General features: G+C 37.2%; 2 protein-coding genes and 1 long non-coding RNA gene across 4 annotated transcripts in view; 1 reads left to right on the top strand and 2 right to left on the bottom strand.

The window, feature by feature from the left end:
- Window positions 1–1,040: 1,040 nt before the first annotated feature.
- On the bottom strand, window positions 1,041–3,359 carry LOC143901341 (maspardin). Its single transcript, XM_077413552.1, has 7 exons — window positions 3,115–3,359; window positions 2,806–2,940; window positions 2,574–2,679; window positions 2,376–2,496; window positions 2,146–2,254; window positions 1,581–1,829; window positions 1,041–1,508 (listed from the first exon to the last, which is right to left on the bottom strand). The coding sequence occupies exons 1-7, from the start codon at window positions 3,289–3,291 to the stop codon at window positions 1,449–1,451; spliced, it is 957 nt and encodes a 318-aa protein (XP_077269678.1). The 5' UTR covers window positions 3,292–3,359; the 3' UTR covers window positions 1,041–1,448.
- A 7,785-nt stretch (window positions 3,360–11,144) lies between these two features.
- On the bottom strand, window positions 11,145–12,104 carry LOC143901365 (uncharacterized). The gene is made up of 3 exons (XR_013258063.1): window positions 11,568–12,104; window positions 11,286–11,478; window positions 11,145–11,220 (listed from the first exon to the last, which is right to left on the bottom strand). It is a non-coding gene; the product is annotated as an uncharacterized LOC143901365 (long non-coding RNA).
- Window positions 12,105–13,712: 1,608 nt separating this feature from the next.
- Window positions 13,713–19,995, top strand: part of Retn (retained) — a 108,789-nt gene continuing 102,506 nt past the window's right edge. For both annotated transcript variants that reach the window (XM_077413625.1, XM_077413624.1), the window contains exon 1: window positions 13,713–14,908. Coding sequence is in view for 1 of the 2 variants with exons in the window: in XM_077413624.1 (XP_077269750.1) it covers window positions 14,795–14,908 (114 nt within the window). In the remaining variant the exon portion in view is untranslated. The remainder of the gene's footprint in view (window positions 14,909–19,995) is intronic.

The following is a 19,995-nucleotide window of genomic DNA, read 5'->3' as shown; positions in this document are numbered from 1 at the left end:
GAAAAGGGGTAGAAAAAAGAGTGAAGAATATAATAAAATTTGAAATAGCCCAATATTTCAAAATTTACAAAAGTTAGAGCAACCACGGACATTTCCAAAATTTTATAAAAAGAAAGAAGCCCTTTACCAATTATCGCTAAATTCAATACCAACCTTCCTTAAATGATATTCTATCGATTAAAAAAAAATTAAGCCCAATATCTCAATATTTGCGGAAGTTAAAATGCAACGGACATTTATAAAAAAATTTAAAAGTTTTTTTAAAAAAGAACCCCTTTATCGATTATCGCCAAATTCAAGACCAATCTTCCTTGAATGATACTCTATCGATTAAATAAAAAACAGCCCGATATCTCAATATTTGCGGAAGTTAGAGCAACCACGGCCATCAAATCCGCACATACACACACACACACACACACACACACACGGACATTTTTTTAAATGCAATTTTTCAACGTTTTAGATCATTCTGAACACATTAGCAGCGGCAACTAAAAAAAATTTTTTTTTACAAAAATATAGTCTCCTCTATGAGGAAGCAATAAAATCTTTCATACAGCAAAAACTTTTAAATGTGTAATTGCGGCCATTTGAAATTTTAATCGCGGCCATTTTTCAACTGACATGGACGATGATGTCATACGTATATACTGGGTAAAACAGGCCCTGTAATCTGAGATTGCAAAAGAGAAACGCGAGAGAGGCAGACTCGAAGGAATCGATACCAAAGCAAGTTCTTATACGGTCTCCCGGTCAGGCGACCTAGCAAACTATGGTTACTTCTAACTTCGCACACCATAATAAACAGAAGTAGCAATCCAAAGTATAAAAATAACAGATTATACATCAAGTTTTCCGAAAATATATATTAAATTTCAGTACGAAATGATACATAAAATATAATTTTTGAAAATATTTTATTATTAAATTCATAGAGATGTAATATTAAAAATATTTTGTATAAAATCTACATACTAACTAAAAGAATTAGAAAAGTATATTTCTTATTTCTATCAATATCAATAGCGACGTATTATAAATTATTAAAGAGTTTTAGTTACTCGCGGTACAATTTATAAGACTTTTCTTTTTACAGCTAAAAGAAGATCAAGCTGTTACAAAATATAAATGCATTTTATATTTAAAAACCGAAATAGTAGGTAACAAATTAAGTAACAGTATTTATAATTCTTAATAGTATCATACAATTATATCCTAAAGTACTTATGAATTACATAACAAATATTCTTTCACTGAGAATCGTATTAAGAAATAATACGTTTGACTTAATACAAAAAGCGTATAGGTTGTCTTAATATCGGTATATGTCTTAATATCCATACATGAACAAAGGAGAATCTCTGTTTAATCAACATATTTATATACAGTTTCTGGATTTTATTACATTTTTCCTAACGTAAAGTATTTTTCCTAAATACATTACGCTAAATCTTAATCTTCTCTAAAGCCGTATACTCCGTACCTTCAAACTGTCTTAAATGAATCTGAAAACAAATGCTTTGATATTTCATGTCATCGACAATTGATTTTATCATGATTATACGTTATTAATTTACCTGCAAATGTAAATTAACTTCGGCGGATCGACTTAAATATGGAAAATTTCCACCGCTTTTCAAGTGTGCTAGTTTTGCATTTGGATAACATTTATACATTTCTTCTCTAACTGCATTTGATAACGCATATTCGTCGAAAACATCTATTATTGTCACAGGTAAATGGCATATTTTCTGAGGTTGCACGTAACAATTTATGCAATTCATTGTTAAACGGGACGCTAATTCGGGTTGCGTTAAACTTTCCAGCTATAATTAAAGTGTATGCGTGCATATAACATTTTCTAGAATAAGCATCATTTTCCTTTCTGCCTTCTTTAATCAATTTGAAGAAAACTAATAGCGAATTCGGTTGGACGCACTAGTGCGCATATTCAACGTAAAGTGTATGTTTAATACAAACTGATAAAATCATAAAATCCTTAATGTTCTTTATTGTGCTATTTGATAAAATATATATTAGGCATTTTTTATCAGTCGAGATATCTGCATTTTACTTCAGAGATTAAGTCAGCGCGCACTAGTGCATCCAATTAAATTCGTTATAGAAAACTAAGACGCATACCCGTTCTACCATAAAATCAATTGCCTCTATAATCTCTCCGTCAACTTGCTCCGTTGCAAAATTTCCCATTACCATTTTCTTCAGTACCAACGAAGGTAAAATCCAAAAGCTGTGAACATAAAGAAAATACAAAAATGTAATGAAGCAGCAAATTCCAAATTTTGTCGCACACAGATTCACGCGTGCATCAGCCTCATATTAAAAGTTACGATTTAAAATGTTCTACTTACACCGCTGCGGAATCATTGTAACTAAATACAGACGTGTCTGTAAAAGTATTGCACAAAACCAGAGATACCACTCTGGGACAGTGTGCATTTATCTCTGTAAATTTCTGTGCCAGAAAGCCACCTGCAAATATATAAAATTTTTAATTTCTTTTATTAGATTGTCATTCAAAAGTAAATATCTTGCTGACGCGTTCCGACCTAGGGAAGCGCCAAAAAGATGGACTTTGTCAAGTTCCAGGTAATCTAACAGTTTTCTGAATCCGTCGCACCATTCCTTTATACTCCAATATACCGGTGCCTCAGCCTGTGAAAATTAAGTTCTCATTTACCGCTTACATTAACACGATTTGAATTAAATCTATACTATTTTACATATATGTTCAAATGTTTCGGAATGCTCATCGAATCTACATATACCTATCTAACTTACCGAGATAACTCTGTAACCTTTGGCAGCCAGACCCAATATTTGCCTAAAAAAAATATCAGCTGTACCACAGACGGGTGGAAGACATATGAGTGGGCACTTGATAGTTTTTGGATTAGAATCGTACACCTTCCATCCCTAAAACAAGTCAAGATGTTCTTTTGTTCACTTCTATGCTTATAAATACTTATCGGACAGATGAGGCCATCCGCCACTTGACATAAATCGATGATAAAAGGTGATAAAAAGAGGAAAGGCGGGAAACAGCTAGAGATCGAACGATTAGAAACCGATAATGATAGGAAACGGTACCTTGGTGCCGTCGGCGTCGACAACGATTTTCCTAAGCGGTACGGAGCTGCGAAAGCTCAGATATTCCTGAGAGCGTGACAGCTCGCTCGAGTACGACATATTTTGTTTTCGCTCACGACTCACGACGCCAGTCGGTACCATGATGACCACGATTATATCGTGGTCGGTACGTTGCATCGCGTTATATCGTCACTCGATGACAGTCGCGTTCTTCTCGACATCGTTATTAGAATATATGAACACCAACACCTTGTTACGGCTCCACGCTCCATCTTTCTTTGATTGATTTCTAATCTTATGAGCCTTTACTATTATATTTTCTTGTAAAATTTTTTGCTTCTAATGTCACAATTTAAGATAATAGTGGTAAATGAACAAAAACCTTAAAAAATCTTTTGAGTTAAATTATTAAAAATGCAAATGTGTGATTATAAATTTATAAGTCTTTAAAGAAATTAAAAATTAATAAATTAAAATTTATAATTTTTTTAAAATTTGTTATGGGAAGTAAACAAAAGTTCTTAATTCAATTTCTTGTCCTTAGGAAAATAAAGTGAATAATAAAAAGGAATAGTAATTATACGCGAATGATAGCGCGAACGATAAATGTCACCGATAGATGGCTCAACAATCTCTGTTTCCGCATCTCAGCGTTTAACTTAGGAACATTTCTTCAATACCAGCGAATATTAAAAGCGATTTATCTCGACGTGATCGATGTGGTTTTGACACACTCAAAAAGACATAAACAATTTTATATTATTTTTATAATTTAAAAAGTATAATTATTTTTTTAAATTGTTTTTGATATTTTTTATCTACGATGATCGAGTCATTATATATTATAAATCTATAAATTTTCCGATTTTGATTCTTCCTGTTCGAGAATATTCTTGCGACGAGCATGGGAGATTACGCGAATACAGAGGTGTGGCTTCGTGATGTACTCGTAACAACGAGTACATATATGCTCATATGTATCCGACACGTATGTACATATGTTTCGACCTACGAACTGCAAGATTAACGATGTCGGAACTTTCGCACTATTATCTCGAGGCATCGGACCGCTGCTTTTCCATCTCTTCGTTCCATCGCTCCACCCTTTCGGCATCGGCTTTCCTTCTTCGCTCTAATGTAGGAATCCTCAACTTACGACCCCCTGGCTGGATCCGGTTCCCGTGAATTTTTATTCGATCTACCGAGAAATTTCAAGCGGCCCTATACAAGGTGAGGCATTTAAATTGTAACACTTGAATATCTTGAAAAGAAAGTTTAAAAAAAAAATTATTTCAGGCCAAAGTTGTACCATCCGAAGGAGGACAAATATAATGGTAAAATCAATTTTCGAAAAAAAATCAATTTTTTACAGTCACATAAAGGTCATCGTTATTTTTTAAAATAAACTTGTATGATTTTTTTTATGTAATATGATTCTTCTAGTTATTCTGTATACAAAAGTATTAAAGTAGAGCTATCAAAAAATTAATAGTTTACAAGATATTTTATTTTTTAATCAAATATTAAAATTTGCCAGAATAAACTTTTATGTGATTCACCCTGTATATTGAAATTTCTTGGTGAACCCGGATATTCACAGGAATCGGACCTCTGCCAGCGGGTAAAGTTTTCTTTTTGTAACTGTACCTTAACCATTTGACGTAGGTATAGAATAATAATAAGATAAATCAATTGGTGTAAAGAAAACACAGTTGCTTTTCAAAAAAAACTTGTAATTGCATATTGCAAATTGCATAATTTTTTTTACTATTTTATATTATTTTCAAAAATAAAACTTATTCCGTCCCTTAGTCATTATAAAAATTTTTGTAATCCTTTTGCCAAAAATTTACCTTTGAAGAACCGCTAGAGAGATCCCTGTGGGGTCAACTACGTCCAAAAAAACCAAGATTCAAATTCATACAAAAAAGACCGATTTCTTATTCAAGTTATCTTAAATTTGGTCACGGTCTAGTCTAAAAAATGACAATATATTATATTATATGTCTTGTCAGGTAAAAAAAAAATATATATACACCTACAAAGAACGATCAAACTTTTATGCTAAAAACGTGTGCATATATACAATGAATTTATATATATATATATATAATATATATATATATATATATATATTTTGCGATCTATTGACTAATATATATAGGTACCTGTGCCGATGATTCAAGCAGAGTCCCTCTGCTTCGATGTATTTAAAAGAAGGGAAAGAATGCGCCTCTGAGCAAACGCGGGGAAAGATTGGCACGGGATAGTCGGACCCTCCCCCAACATTATGAGCTTTGCGCTTTCCGTCTTTCTCTCTCCCTCTCCCCTTCCCCTCTCTCTTTCTCTTTCCCTCTGTCTGGTTATCCGTATCATCGTTAACCGGCGACCCTACCGTTTCTGTCTTCGTCTATCTCGGTACAACGGCGAAACCGGGGCGATATTGCTCGCAGGAGAGAAGAGGAACGTGGCGGGACGCAAGGGTATATGTATTAGCAAAACCTGCCACTCAGGGAACGGAGGGCGGTGGTTGATTTTTTCGTCCCCCACGCCTTCCCACGTACGCGCGTATACGCGCAACGACTGGAATTCGTTTTAGCCTCCGCAGAGAGACGAGCAATAATAATGATTTAGTTCCCTGAAAACGAAGTTCGCTGCGTAAATTGTTGAATGTATTTAAAATAAGATTCCCCACTACGTGTGACCTCTCATTCTTTTTTTTTTACCGATATGCGCGACCACGTGCTGGAATCTGATTTTACGCGGAGGTTGCAAAAATGCGGAACGATTCCTTCGGCGCGGCGGTGAGCTTTTGTGAGCCGCGCGCGTGTAATTAATAACGCGCGCTTAAACGCATAATTGTCGTCGCTACACCCAATTACGGCCAATTAATCGTCGCTTCTACCTATTATCGTTCGATTCACGGTCACCACGTCGGCCGAGGTATTCACGTCGGACTCATCTCTAAGCGATTCAAAGCGACCATTACGCCAAGTACGCGCGGCATCGCTAACATTTACATTGGCAGACCCCCGTAAGTCATTAATAACCGATACACGCAGCTTCGTTTCTGTCCCGCGTTAATTCGACGTATCGAATCGAACGACACACCGCGCTCGTTAATCTTCCTTCCCGCAACCGTCACTCCCAGCGATTTATTTAAAGAAGGCACGTTGTTCTTTTTTTATTTTATTTTATTTCGCCAGTCTTTTTCATCGTATACGTATAGAGCAAACGTTCGGACCAAAGTTAATTAATGCGATGAGTACCATTGGTATGCGGGTACGATACGATAATATATCGGTACGACTACGTAGTTTTGCGTATTTTTCGATCCTGACGAATATCTCATCAGTGTATCGTGAGATATTCGACAATTCTTGTTTTCTTCTTAAGGTCGTAATGTTAGGTAATATCAGATCCTTTTTTTCAGTATATTGATCGACAAATCGTAATCAATAAAATCACATTTCTTCGAGATCGAATATTTCTCTTTTCGTATAGAATACCGTAAAGAAAAAAACATCGAATCTAACTTAGAAACAATTTAGCTTTATTAATTATAATAAAATAATTTAAAAAAAATGAAATAAAATAATATATTCAAATAAATAAAAAATATATTCTATAATATGTATTTAAAATATATATTCTATGTATTTCCAAATCTATATATTGTATGCAGTTAACGGAATTTGTATAATATTAAGACAAATATCGTCTTTTATACAAACAATTTATAATTGATTTTCGAGATGAAAAAGTCGCTATTTAGACAAAAACTTATTCAATGTCGAATTTAAATATTGAAATTTGAAATAAATGAGGATTTTTCGAAAGCGTGAAGAATCAGAAAATATTGTAGAGTATTACAAATAAAATTGAAATCTTGAAGAATAAATTCTTTTGTGTTTATATGATTTTTTCGGGCTTTTGTTCTCTATCCAGGTAGATGCGTATATACTCAAGCGAGATATAATAGAAAATGCGATTTTCTGTAGAAATAATTTTATGTAGTTTATAAAAGTCGGCATTCAAGAAATAGTGTTGCAAGTAAAACCGAAATCCTGAAAAATGAATTCCTTTGTTATCCCAAGATTTTCTCGTACTTTTTGTTTACCCAGATGGTATTAGTCAAGCGAGACATAAATTCAGGCAAAGACCTTGAATATCTTGATGATGTTGCCGCGCTGCACGGTGCAAAGTTAACTTTACGAGAAATTTCGAGGATCGGTTTATAAATACTTGTAATAAAGCGTAAAGCACCATTAATCTTCGACAGTAATTTCGGTTTGCAGTGGCGACACTTGCCGTCTCCTTCGCTCTCTTTTCTATCCGTCGCTCGCTTCAGCTCTCCCTCCCTCCTTGCTACCACCAACCTCCCCCTATATATCTTGCCCGTTCTCGCACTTTCTAGGATAATTAATGATCCCGAAAGCGATCTCCTCACGGTTGTCTCGGGGTAATCTTTCCTCGTCTCGCTCCAGTCTCGTTACCTCCGCCTTCACCTCCTTCTCCAGCCAATTCTTTTTTCGAGTTAGATAATCATTTTCCCTCGATATACGCCACGAATGCACCAAATATCGTATAGCAGAGATAATATAGAAAAGTGAAAAAAAGTGTGGAAAAAATACTATCAAGCTATTTTTTAAATGCCGTGATGACAGAAAAGGCAGGCCATGTTTTTAATTCTTTTTCTCTCTCTTCTCCCTCCTTTTCCCTCGACTCTTTCTCTCTTTCTCCGCCACGTTAAATTACTGTATCTTATTTTATATATGTACCTACAACCAGATCTACTAATAAAAGTAATTTTAAAAGATTAAGAAATTTTTCACCTATGTATCTACATTCTTACGTAAAACGTATTAATTTTAAAAGTCAATTTATTATAGTTATTCCATCTGAACTACAACCAACGCCATAAATTGCCTACTGCGAAAGAATAAGACAACGACGTAGGAAGCATCGATATAGAGCTCGGTAGATGAATAGATAGACCTTCAAAGATTTGCATAGCGGTTTCAGCTGTCGCAGCGTCTTCATATATAGAATCTTGACAGCCGTCGATCTCTAATTATCTGAAAACATGTAGGCTCTGACAGTGGTTACCGTTCTGTCCGTGTCTTCCCTCCTCTTCCCTCCCTCTCCCTCTCTTTCTCTTTCTCGCTCTCTTTTCTGATAATAAATATTTTCATGACAATCGAGCCGACTCAAGAGGGGCCTGGCACGTCTACACGCTCGGCATTATCTCACCTTGGCTAATTCCTTCGGAAACGACTTGGTTCTCTTTCTCTCTTTTTTTTTCATCGCATCTCGCATCTCTCGCGTTGAGTGAATACGGAAGCGACGAAAGCTGGAATTTCCGGTTGATTCGGCACACTAACGATGGGGTAGTTTAACACACCCCGCGGGGACAGTCACGCAGACTCGCGCGCGATCCCCCATTGTCAGACGTTTGCGCAATCTGCCTCGTCGACAATTTGCACAATAATGGACGCGCATCGGCGAGGAACAAATTAACACCATGGCCGTTAGGAATCGCGGTTTACCAGCGTCTCTCTTCGAGAGAGACACGGTGTTATTTATAAATACTATACGCAACGGTTCGTCCCGTGGTAGTGAATCATTCTCCTGTCCGTACCGTTCGAATGCATGGCACAAATCGCGAATCTCGCGGATTAACGCGTAGAAAAAGCGTTGGCATCAAGCGATACGCGTATAATTGGAAATTACCGCCCTAGATTCTCGCGAGCCGTTCCGCGAAGACCGTCGAGAAAACCACTTGAGGCTGGATATCGGTTCTTGCATCAATATTTAATCGCGGCTAACAAGATGGCGATGGTATGTGCGCCACCCAGACGGGCTATAAAAGCACGAGGGGCCGTAATAGTCAACGTACATTCCCGGTGTACATCCTTATGCGGCTGCGTGTGCCATTGGCACTTGGCACGGAGAAGGAGAGAGACGAAGAAGAAGAGAACCGCGTGGCAGAGTTTCCACAGCGAAAAGAAGGTGACGAGAGATCTCGTCGACGAAGATAGAGAGCAAATAATCCAGTACCGCTCGCTCGCGGTTAGCCTGAGAATTGTCAATCGAAGGTGCCAAGAAATAAGAGAACGTTTCGAGGCGCGGCTTCTCAAACATCCTTCCTTTGGATGTGGCCGCGCGGACTTTCGTATAATTATGAGTATGCCTGATTATACGTGTTTGGACATAGTACGCCGAGCGTATGAATATCTACATTCGATAAATCCTTAGTTATTCGCGCGCTGATGTACTCCGCAAACTATTCGCTACGTCTCTCTCTCTCTCTCTCTCTCTCTATGTACATATCGTGATACCTTTATCACGTTAACTTTTACAAGTTTATTTCTAAGGATGTAACGCTCGTTGAAAGAATATAGTAAGAATTGAGGATTGTAAGTTGTAGACAATGTAGACAAATAAATATCACGGTGGCCGCAACTTTCGTGTCCGATTTTCCGATCGGAACAAGTAACCGGGTACATACGGGCGGATGAGCAGGAAGCACGTGGACGTGTTCTTGTATTATGCACGTTATTAGCATAAATTATGCACGTTCTGCGCAAATTTGATAACAATGTACCCTCGATGCGAACATTGGATATGTATTCTTGGCACGCACATCGTCAAGGAAAAACACATTTCTTATTGCTTCGGGAGCACATTTACAACTTCCTACAATAAACAAATAAATCGCTGAAGCATCTATCGGCCATTTTTATTTCCAGGCCACTACAACATAAATTTGACAATGTTGCGTGCCGGCTGGGAAAAGTAGCACAGCTGCACTCAGCTGCTGCTAGTTGCAAACCGGTGCAATTTTGTGGAAACACTCAAAAACATTACCTAATAGAAATACATGCAAATGCAATTATTAGTTTAGACGGCAGACTTCACCAAATCACCAATAATGATTCTGAATTCTAGTGCTCCTCGAAATTTTGCAGCAAAATCTGAGTAGCTTTAAATAATCCTGAAGCATGCCTAAATTATTTTTCAAAGTGTCACGTCAATAGCGAAGGTATTAGAAGGTAAGCGGCTTAATATGGCTACACAGCGGAAAGATTCGCCTATGATCGTTTATAAAATCCCGGCTCCTATAGGGCCCAGAAAAACGGATTTACAGGTATTTCACACTACGTAGTATCTCCTGCAAGTATCATCAAAATCGGCGGGAGCAGCGCGTAGTGTCCCCTTGTAAAATGTAAAAACAAAATTTGAAAACAATTTATTTTTAATTTTTATTTAAAAAAAATGCAATTTTATACTTTTCTGCAATTAAGATATTTTATATTTTTATATTTTTTTGAAATTCTGTTTTCGACACATTTTACATATAGTTTTCAATGACTTATAAAAAATTTTTGAAAGAAATCGTTAAAGCTGTTTTTCGTGTCCACCACCAGCTACTGAAATGCTTTCCTTCATTACCAATACTCCTGTTATTATTAATATTTTTTAATGATTTTTTTTTAATAACCATAAAAGAATATAGAATTATGTGCCAATGTTTCAAATACTCATTTTTTATTTTTATATGATTTAAATTATATATGATTTTGTATTTATCTTTACTGTCAATTGTTTATGTTTACACGTTTTATTTGATGTTTCATATGATATCTTATTGTATACCTCACATTCGTCTAGAACCGACGCACCGAATTTTAATCGCTTATTTAAATATTAATTTGTACCGAGTACAGATGTTATAAACTTCATAGACGTGACTGCCATAATATTAAATTTGTTTGTTTCTAACACTTTATCTTATTCATTTCTATCTCATTATATTAATTCATTCTTTTTAAATTAAGGTAGTAGTCGTTTCTTGATGTGACATCTGTACTTGATTTTAACACATTGCAACGTGAACTGGTAATTATGACATCATATCTGCATCTGTTATATTCTTCGTTACACGGAAGGAGGGTTCAAACCACATGATCGAACGTTTGTTATACATTTGTTATATTAAGATCATTAGGTACACGTTAATTGTAATCATTAGATTTGCATACTTAGAGAGCTTTAACCTTATATATTTCGACAACCATTTAAAAACAAAATTGATAAAATAAACTGAAAGCATGAAATTTATAGTCACAAAATAGTATTATATGAGGTTGAGTTTATCATTGATTTACCAAATTGGATCCGCCAGTGCGTAGATAAAAATAATAATCGAGATTAAGCGACCCAACTGGCCAATTTCTATTTATTCGTCTCACAACGTTTCGACCCCGATTGGGTCCTTCTCAAGTGAGATTATACATAATTACGCAACAATATCATTCGTCGCAAGACGTTGCGCCCAAACCACATCATGCGAACGCCACGCTAGAACGAATAAAATGTCCATATAAGTATGTCAGATATAAATTATGAAAAAGTGGGAGACATATCGCAAGTACATCGTGAGAACTTACATATTAAGTGCGTCAAAAGAACAAAATACAAGTTTCTGAGAGCCGCCAAGCACAAATTCCGAAGAGAAAAGGACTATATCCATTTTCTTCACTGGCTCGATTCCATGCCATATTCAAAGTCACAATGATAAATGCCAATTACAATAAGACGCGTTCCGAAAGTAAGGAATAACAAACCAGATCATAAACAATACAACAGAAACAGATCCGAACTCTATCACTCATTATACTGCCTCAATGACACGATCGTATATCGCGGGCAAATTCTCCGTATCCTTCTGGAGGTTTACAGTGTATTTATTCTTTTTAATGAAAAACATTTCAGAAATCTCTCTTTTTCTGAAATGTTTTTCACTATACAGGATTTTCGGATTTTGCCAATCAAAATCGTGGTTTTGAGTGAGACGGTGTTGAGTTACAACCGAATGATTATCTACGTGCGCTTTTTGACATCGCGCTCCGATGTTTTTTTATGCGAGTCTCTAGGTGTCTCTTTGTTTGTCCGACGTAACAAGAGTCACAATTAACACAATCTAACTTATATACAATATTAGTCTGCCTGTAAGGTTGTAATTTGTCCTTCCCTTTCTTAATTGTTGCGTAATTATGTATAATCTCACTTGAGAAGGACCCAATCGGGGTCGAAACGTTGTGAGACGAATAAATAGAAACTGGCCAGTTGGGTCGCTTAATCTCGATTATTAAAAGTATATAAAATTCAATATTATTAGGTTATTAAAAAAGATCCAGTCCGGACTGTAAATGACATTTTTCTTTTTTTCTCTGTAATTGATTGTATATCATAAGGATAGTGTTTCTCTCTCACTTATTATTATTACATAAATAATTATATTTATTTATGTAGAATAGGGCGTACTTTTAGGTGTTCTTTGCACACGAACACGAGTCTCTATCTCCATGTGACGTGATTTATAATGCAATTGTAAGATATTTTTAAATAGGCTTGTATTTACTTGACGCTATACCATTTGTAACAAAATTGTAACTATAATGATTTAATTCTAGTTCTAGGAAGTGTAAATCTGCCCATGGACGTTATACATTGCATCATATATGCTATATGCAAGTAACTTTAACAGCGACGTTCAACGCCGTTCAACAGTCACTTTCTCAAACTCTGAAAGTATTAATAAAATCCGAAAATGAATAATATTTCTAATTTTTCTTATAATTTATATTTTTTCTTAAATCGTATATTTTGCGTATAGTCGAATGTTTCAATATAGTAAATGAACAAATCTTGAGCTACATTTATTTTATCAATTTCCTAGACGTTCTTTGTATTCTTTGTATCCTGACGTTTGACAAAATGTACTGTCACAATTCATATTTTCTTCTTCTCTTTTCTTCCCATAAAACGTTCAAAAAATCAATAAAACTGTAGGACTACACAACACATCTGTGTTGCACGATTTTTCTTTAAGAAATTGTGAGAAACACTTGAAATATTATTTATTTTAATATTTTCGGATTTTGTTAATACTCCCAGCTTTCCCAAAATTTTCCTCTAATTTTTATTCCTGGTCAGAGTCCTGTAACCTCTTAACAGATATAGAGATATTACAGACTTGGAGTGAATTTTGAAAGAAAAACATTAAATATTATTTTACATAAAAATACCATAGCTCAAGCCATATGGCTAATAGATAATATTCTTTTATTTTAATTAGCATTGAAATGGGAGAAAAAACGAGATATTTTATTCTTCAGAAAATTGTTTAAATCTATAGCGTTTCTCGAAAATTCGATAGTTGATAATCCTATGGTATAGCATATGGGAAGAACAAAGGTGCAGGCAGGGAAAAATAACGAAAGCGCACGGCAGGAACGTGAGATTGCGAGAAGAAAGAAAATCCTCAGCGAGATCGAAAGAAATGCAAGCATTGTGAGAGAGATAGACTCGATATAGCGATAGACTATACCCACTGGTAGCGTAACGGGCGTGACTGTATTGCCCGCCTACTTGATATTCGCGCGCGCAAGATTGCCAAGCCACCTCCTCCGCTTAAAGGTGGTGGGAGATTATAGTTGTTGACGATAGAAGTCGGAGTGGGGAGGGGGAAGTTTAGGGCGCCGCGCCGCGCCGCGCCGCCGGGATCGGCCGGCTTCGGCCAGCATCGGCTCGGCTGCCCGTGCCCGACCGCCCGTAGTCCCGTAGATTCAGATCGCGGTAGTACGTGAGAGCGCGCGCGTCGGTTATTTTCTGTCGCTCCTGCGCGCCGCCGGCTCTTGATCGCTCCCTCGCAAGCCAGCTGATCGCGAGCCGCACGCTCGCCCGCGTCTCGCCGATGTCGGGCCAGTAAAATCCGCGATTTTCTCGCGTCCGCGTGACGAGAAATCGCCGTCGATAATCGCCACGTCAAGGATCTTCCGTCGCGCGTGTGAAACGTTTTGGATTCTCCTCCTACTCGATATCCCGGTCCGCTCCCCTCCCCCGCCGGCGCCGCCGCCGCCAACTCCCAGATTCTCACCACCGATTACTTCTGATTTGTGCCCCTCTTTCCCTTTGACCGATCATATTATCCAATTCCCTTCCTCCCTCTCTCTCTCGGCTGATCCTTCTCTTTGCGAGCTTTCCGTCGGTCCTTAGGTCCCAATATCTCGATCCGTTTACCATTACGTTATACGTGAGCGTCGTCGTAGGTTCTCTCCTTCGAATCTGTCTCTCCCGTACATTCGTATATATCACTTACATCCTTTGTTCCCGCACGTATCATCTCCGATCAGAAATCGAATTGTGTTGTGCGCGTTATCTTTCCACCGGAGAAGAGCGGAGCTTGCTCCTCCGGAGCGGGTGAGAAAAAAAAAAAAAACGACGGGGAAGAAGAGTGCGACGATACCTTGTTCAGAGACATGAGCATTCATCTCGTCCGGCGCGATCGTTTGCTCGCGGTGTCGTTGCTCTGATAAAAATTCTCCCTCGCGCGAGCGTATATCGCGGCGTGAAGAAACCACCACCCACCCAACGGGATACCCGACGGACTTCGTCTCGTTGAGTACGCGCGCGCGCGCGCGCACGCGACCCTCGGCTACCTTCTCGCCGTACTTGAGAGCGCGCTTACATATACGCGCGCGGCGCGTCGTTCGGCGGCCGAGAGCTTTCAACAAATCTCTCCGCGCGTCAGCACGTTAGTTTTCGTGAATCGCCGCGTTGCGCTAAAACAGCCAAAATTCGGGTGAAGAGTGAACCGAAACCATCCTACGCGATGGACCCAGCCGACGAGCAGGACGTGGAGAACCCGGGTGGAGGTTCGATGGCTAACGGAACGAATGGGACCAACGGTGCTAATGGACAACACCAGACGCCGGAAGGGTCGTTGGTAAGTTTTTCTTTCGCGTTGTTGGCGCCATTTCTTTACACAGCTCCGCTCCACGTTCGCTGCGTGTTATATATCTGGTAAATAATCCTCGCCAGATTTGACGTGTGTAAACAGCGAGGCGTTCGATATGCGTAACGACGCGGCGACGCGTCTCTCATTTTTGTTAGTATCGAAAAGAAACAGGTGTCGGGTCGTTAGAGGTTAACTCAATCGCTACTCTCTCTCTCGCCCCGAATACGCGCCCGTTCTTTACTTCAACGTTCGTTTTTGAACGATGTTTCTGTTTATCGCTCCGAGAAAGAAACGCACGATCTCGCCTCGCGTCTGTCGTAATTTCGAGGAAAATTGTGTCCTAATTGGACACGAGTCACGGCATGTATCGATTCGCGCGTTTCTCGTTTTCGGATCGCCGCGGATTAGCAAGATTCGCGCTGAGCAGAGATCTCGGAAAAAAAAATGATGTAGTATACTATAAAAATCTTGACTATTTTCAAAGAAACGTCTGTGGTGGTCCATCGTACGAGATACGCTTCGAAATAGCCTCTTTATTGCAGTTTCGCTGGAAAGGGATTATTTTTGTAGCCAAATTTGGAGACGCGATATGTCTTGCAAGAAATGAATTTTTCTGCAATGCATACCATTGCCTAAATATACCGTGACCTGGGTCAATCAATGATTTAGAATTTGCTGCGTCATGTCAGTCGGATATTTCCGGCCAATGAAGGAACAAAGGAAAGAATAGAATATAAGAAGGACTTCTGGGTCTTCGTTCGTCAAATTCACATCTTTTTGACCTGACTTATATAGAAAAAAGTTCTCCGGCCGATTGGACCTAAATCAAACCTAACCATTTGACGCGTATTTTTTTCAAGGGTCGAGGTTTTAGATATCGAAAAGAAATAAAATATACAACGTATAATTGTTTATTTTTATATATAATTGAGATGTATAAGATAAATGAATAACTATGTCTAAAAAAGTAAAAATTATTGAACAATTATATACACTGTTCAAAGAATTTTTTTTAGCTCAAGAACAAGGTTATTTTCTGCAGTTTTTGAGTGCTGAATTGAATATGATTCCGTTTACCAAATTACTGCTATCACGTCACAATTTTGAGAGATCTGCGGTTCAAACGTTATAAAAATTTTAGTGTATTTTGGCACGTTATAACTGTGATATGTGTTAGAGAAATTATATTGCGATCAAAATTAAATACATGTTTTTAAGACTTTTAGTTCTTAAAAATAATTTAAGAATAACTATTTTTTGCGATTTTAATCACAATTTGGTAAACGGGATCTATTCAGCGTCTAAAAAAACTGTGAGAAACAATTATTCTTTTTTTTTTTAATTATAAGAATTGACGCAATTTTACGATTATATAATACAATATGACAAGCAATATTAAGAAAATATAAATGAATTTTTTAAACATAAAAACATATTAGCGCTGTTATTGCGTATAGAAAAAGTTCTTAATACTTTCGTACATAAGATATAAAAATATATGTATACGAATGTAATAATTTTTTATACACTTTTATACGCTTTATAAAATTTTTTATATCTTTTATTATTTTGCACAATCGCGCGCGGAATTAAATTCTAGTATCGGTGTACGTGTGATTTTTAACAGGTTGAATTTAATATATCAGCGATCATAATCGTGTCGACAGAAATACGTAGAAAAGGCTCGATCGTGCGCCGGTAAGGCAATATTAGTTTACAAACAAAACGCCAATCTTGCGGGGTGCGCTCACTCGGGGAATATTTTCCTTCGCGTCAAATATGTGTTTTATGCCCTCGATAATTATTTCCGTCCTCGTGAAATTCACATTTCGGCGTGTGTTTATAAAAAGCATGTCCGTCGCAAAATCCTTGAAATCCGTCGAAAAAGAAAAATACGGAACGTCGCTCGCGAATCTACCGTTGTAACCTTAACTGTTATTTGTACGTATGTAAATTGCGTTTCGTTAAACTTTTTACCATACGTTTAATAATATAACAACTGGATTGGCTTGTGCAATTTGTATGTATTCATATTTGTTAATGCTTGCGATTTCCATAGTTTTTTAACCTTGACTTCTTATTGTTTACGTCTGAGCGAGCGTCTGAGAAAGTCCGAGTCTTATCGGAGAAATTTTACGACCGATATAACAGGAAAAACACGTATCGGAAAAATAGTTTTTAGTGTTATTTGCGTCGAAATTGGTAACGCTATCGCTGGCAGGGGATCGATTACTGTAATATATAATTATATGCCCCTGCGAGACAATTTGTTTGCTTGACTTTACAGTAAGAATCCGTATCACGTTGCGCGCAATTAAAATTTTGATTTTTGACACGTCTAAACCTACATTTAGAATTATTCGTAAGTAGCTCGGATGAAAGGAGAATCAGAGTAACAGTGGGACCTAATATTGCATGTTTCGTGCACGAGGCGAATAATTGCTGTAATTTATATTAATAGCGGCAATTTATTTGAAACCTGCAGGAGCATACGAATCTGTTTACTAATACTGATTTTCTCTCTCATCATGACTTTCCGACATTAACAAACATTTAAAAGTTAGTTAAGATAAATGTACCAATGCCTGGGTACGTACCTATGTCTGAACATTTTCATCATTTTAGTCTTTAAATAAGTTATAACGCGAATTGAAGTCAAAGAATCAAAGATAAAAAGATTTTTTTTGTATTATATTTTTATCTTTGATTTTAATTCACATTATATTTATTTAAAAACTAATATGATAAAGAGGTGTCCCGACATTGGTCTTAAATGTCAGGCATTAGTATACATTTACGTTAGATCGTTCATTTCGTTTTTGTCACAATCGTTCGTAATTAAGGGAGAGAAAGTCCACACTAGAAAATGATCGAAATATAAATTTTAAAGTTTTTTTTTAAGAATATATTGTTTCCTGTAAGAATTTAATTTAAATTTTATATTTGATTCATTATCTGAATCAGATCTTCAAAATCTTTTCTAACGATCTGATTTCTCATCTAAATTAGATCAGAATCAACAATCTTTATTTGTATCTTTGACTTAAAATAGAGAAAAAAGAAATAATTTATTGCAAAGGAGGTTTGGAACGCCAAATATAGCATCAAAATCTTCGATAAAATTACGTTTCTCTATACCTCTTTCTTGAATAATATCGAATCGATTTTTATAATACTTTTTTTTTATTTTTTTAGAAAGGAACGGATTACGATTTAATCAATTGGTTATAAAAATGTATAATTGTAGAAATTACAGCAATCGAAGTTGCGCGAAAAGTGACTTTTTAAAAACTATAATTTAAATTTAGAAAGAATTGATTTAGAAAAAAAGCATGTATCTAAATATAGCTAATCATGCGCAGGAGAAAGATTAAAAAAAACATGATTCAAGTATGTTTACCCATAGTGATAAGAAAGAGAAATATATAAAGATAATTTTGTTCTATGATTTTGTAACTGTATCCTTCCTTTTTACGAATATTTGAATTATTGATGCTTCAATAATTTTTTTCACAAAAAATTGATTTAAAATTGAAGAATGGGTTTCTATTCGGGTCACATATGTCTATAATATGTATCGCGTTAACAAGTTAGGTTTGTTGATTAGATTTAATTTTCACAAATGTGAAAGTTAAAGGATTGAGAGATCTCTAAATGCATATTAACTAAATTAACTAAAATTATTTAAATGTAGGTGATAAAGATGAGATATTTCCTGTCTTCTATATAAATATATCTAACGTTCCCGCTTTTCTTGGTCATTAGTGGTAATGGCTATACTTAATACTTTTTTTTAAGTGATTATTTGCAAAATGACTGTATTTAATGCTTTCGCATTTTCGTTTCTTAAATTCGTACCTTACGACACCGGACTTTATGACCTTCGTCTATTTATGTTCGGTTTACATTTCTGGGCATTTAATCCATAATTGCCATCGTAAATTATTATCTACGTTCGCGTGCTAGTCGTGAGTGAAATTTATAAAGTTCCAATTCACGCGAGACACAGGCGTACTATCGCTTCGTGCGGGTTGCATTTTTTCGAATTCGGATTGATGCTCTAATCATACTAATTACATCTGATATAGAGCACGAGAGCGTGCGTACTGGTGAACAAGCACCGACCAATTTTGATGCAACGGAAGAGAGAAAGAGAGAGAGTAACATCGGGGGGAGAGAGTAACATCATTTGTCGCGAAGACACTCGTCATTGTGTACAGGTATAAACAGGTCTTCACCTGAGAATTTGTATATACGATCCGTGATGCGTGAGTGTGTGCATATGGGTGCGTTCGCGCGCGTGTTATCGCATCAGCAACGACGTTACCCGAGCGGCGTCCGATAGAAGGGAAAAGGAAACGGAAGATAGGAGAGGAACGGAGAACGGCGTGAAAGAGGAGAGCAGCGAAAGGGGGAGAAAGATAGAGACTCGCGGAGTCGCGCGAAAGGGGTGAAGGTATGGGAGGAGAGGGTTAGAGGGATTCGCGGGTCGGTGTGCACAACCGGCGCAAGGGCGGGGATTCCCCCTTCGGCCAATCGGATCGACTAGCGAATGCGCTCACCTACGGTACCGCCGTCTCGCGCTGCTCGTTCACCTGCAGACGCCATGTCGTGACGTCACATCTCATTACGACCGGGCCCCGGCGTTTATGGTAACGACGTATTGTCATCTCGCGACGAGTATCGCCTCGCGAGATTGCGAAAGTCGTTTGTAAAATTTCACTCCGGACATTTGATTCCGATACGTGAAATCACGATTGTGCCAGTGTCTCACAAGTCCCACGACATATATTTTTCGAATGTACCGAAAATGAAGGAGAATTGATGATTGGTATCTCTGATAATATTTTCTTAATTCTTTATTGCGAATCTCTAAAGCCCGTGTCACACTACGTATTACGGATCGCATCAGGTCGGAATCCAGCAATCTGGATCCGAAGCTGCTCGCCTGTGATTGGCTGAATTCTGATCCATGATCCGCAATCCCAATTTGATCCGGATCCATGCATCAGCAATCTGGATCCGAAGCCGCTCGTCTGTGATTGGCTGAATTCTAACCCATGCGATTTGCAATC

The sequence above is a fragment of the Temnothorax americanus genome, unplaced genomic scaffold (assembly GCF_048541705.1).
Source record: "Temnothorax americanus isolate GAGA-0224 unplaced genomic scaffold, ASM4854170v1 Scaffold33, whole genome shotgun sequence".
Classification (NCBI taxonomy): domain Eukaryota; kingdom Metazoa; phylum Arthropoda; class Insecta; order Hymenoptera; family Formicidae; genus Temnothorax; species Temnothorax americanus.
The sequence above is the reverse complement of the archived record's forward strand: the minus strand, read 5'-3'. Positions and strand labels throughout refer to the sequence as shown.

What these genes read in the sequence shown, in the direction of transcription:
- LOC143901341 (XM_077413552.1), bottom strand. Translation starts at nt 3,291, where the DNA reads ATGCAACGTACCGACCACGATATAATCGTGGTCATCATGGTACCGACT. An exon ending in AAGGTTACAGAGTTATCTCG is followed by an intron (nt 2,680 to 2,805) that starts GTAAGTTAGATA and finishes TAATTTTCACAG; the next exon opens with GCTGAGGCACCGGTATATTG. An exon ending in AAGTTAATTTACATTTGCAG is followed by an intron (nt 1,509 to 1,580) that starts GTAAATTAATAA and finishes ATTTGTTTTCAG; the next exon opens with ATTCATTTAAGACAGTTTGA.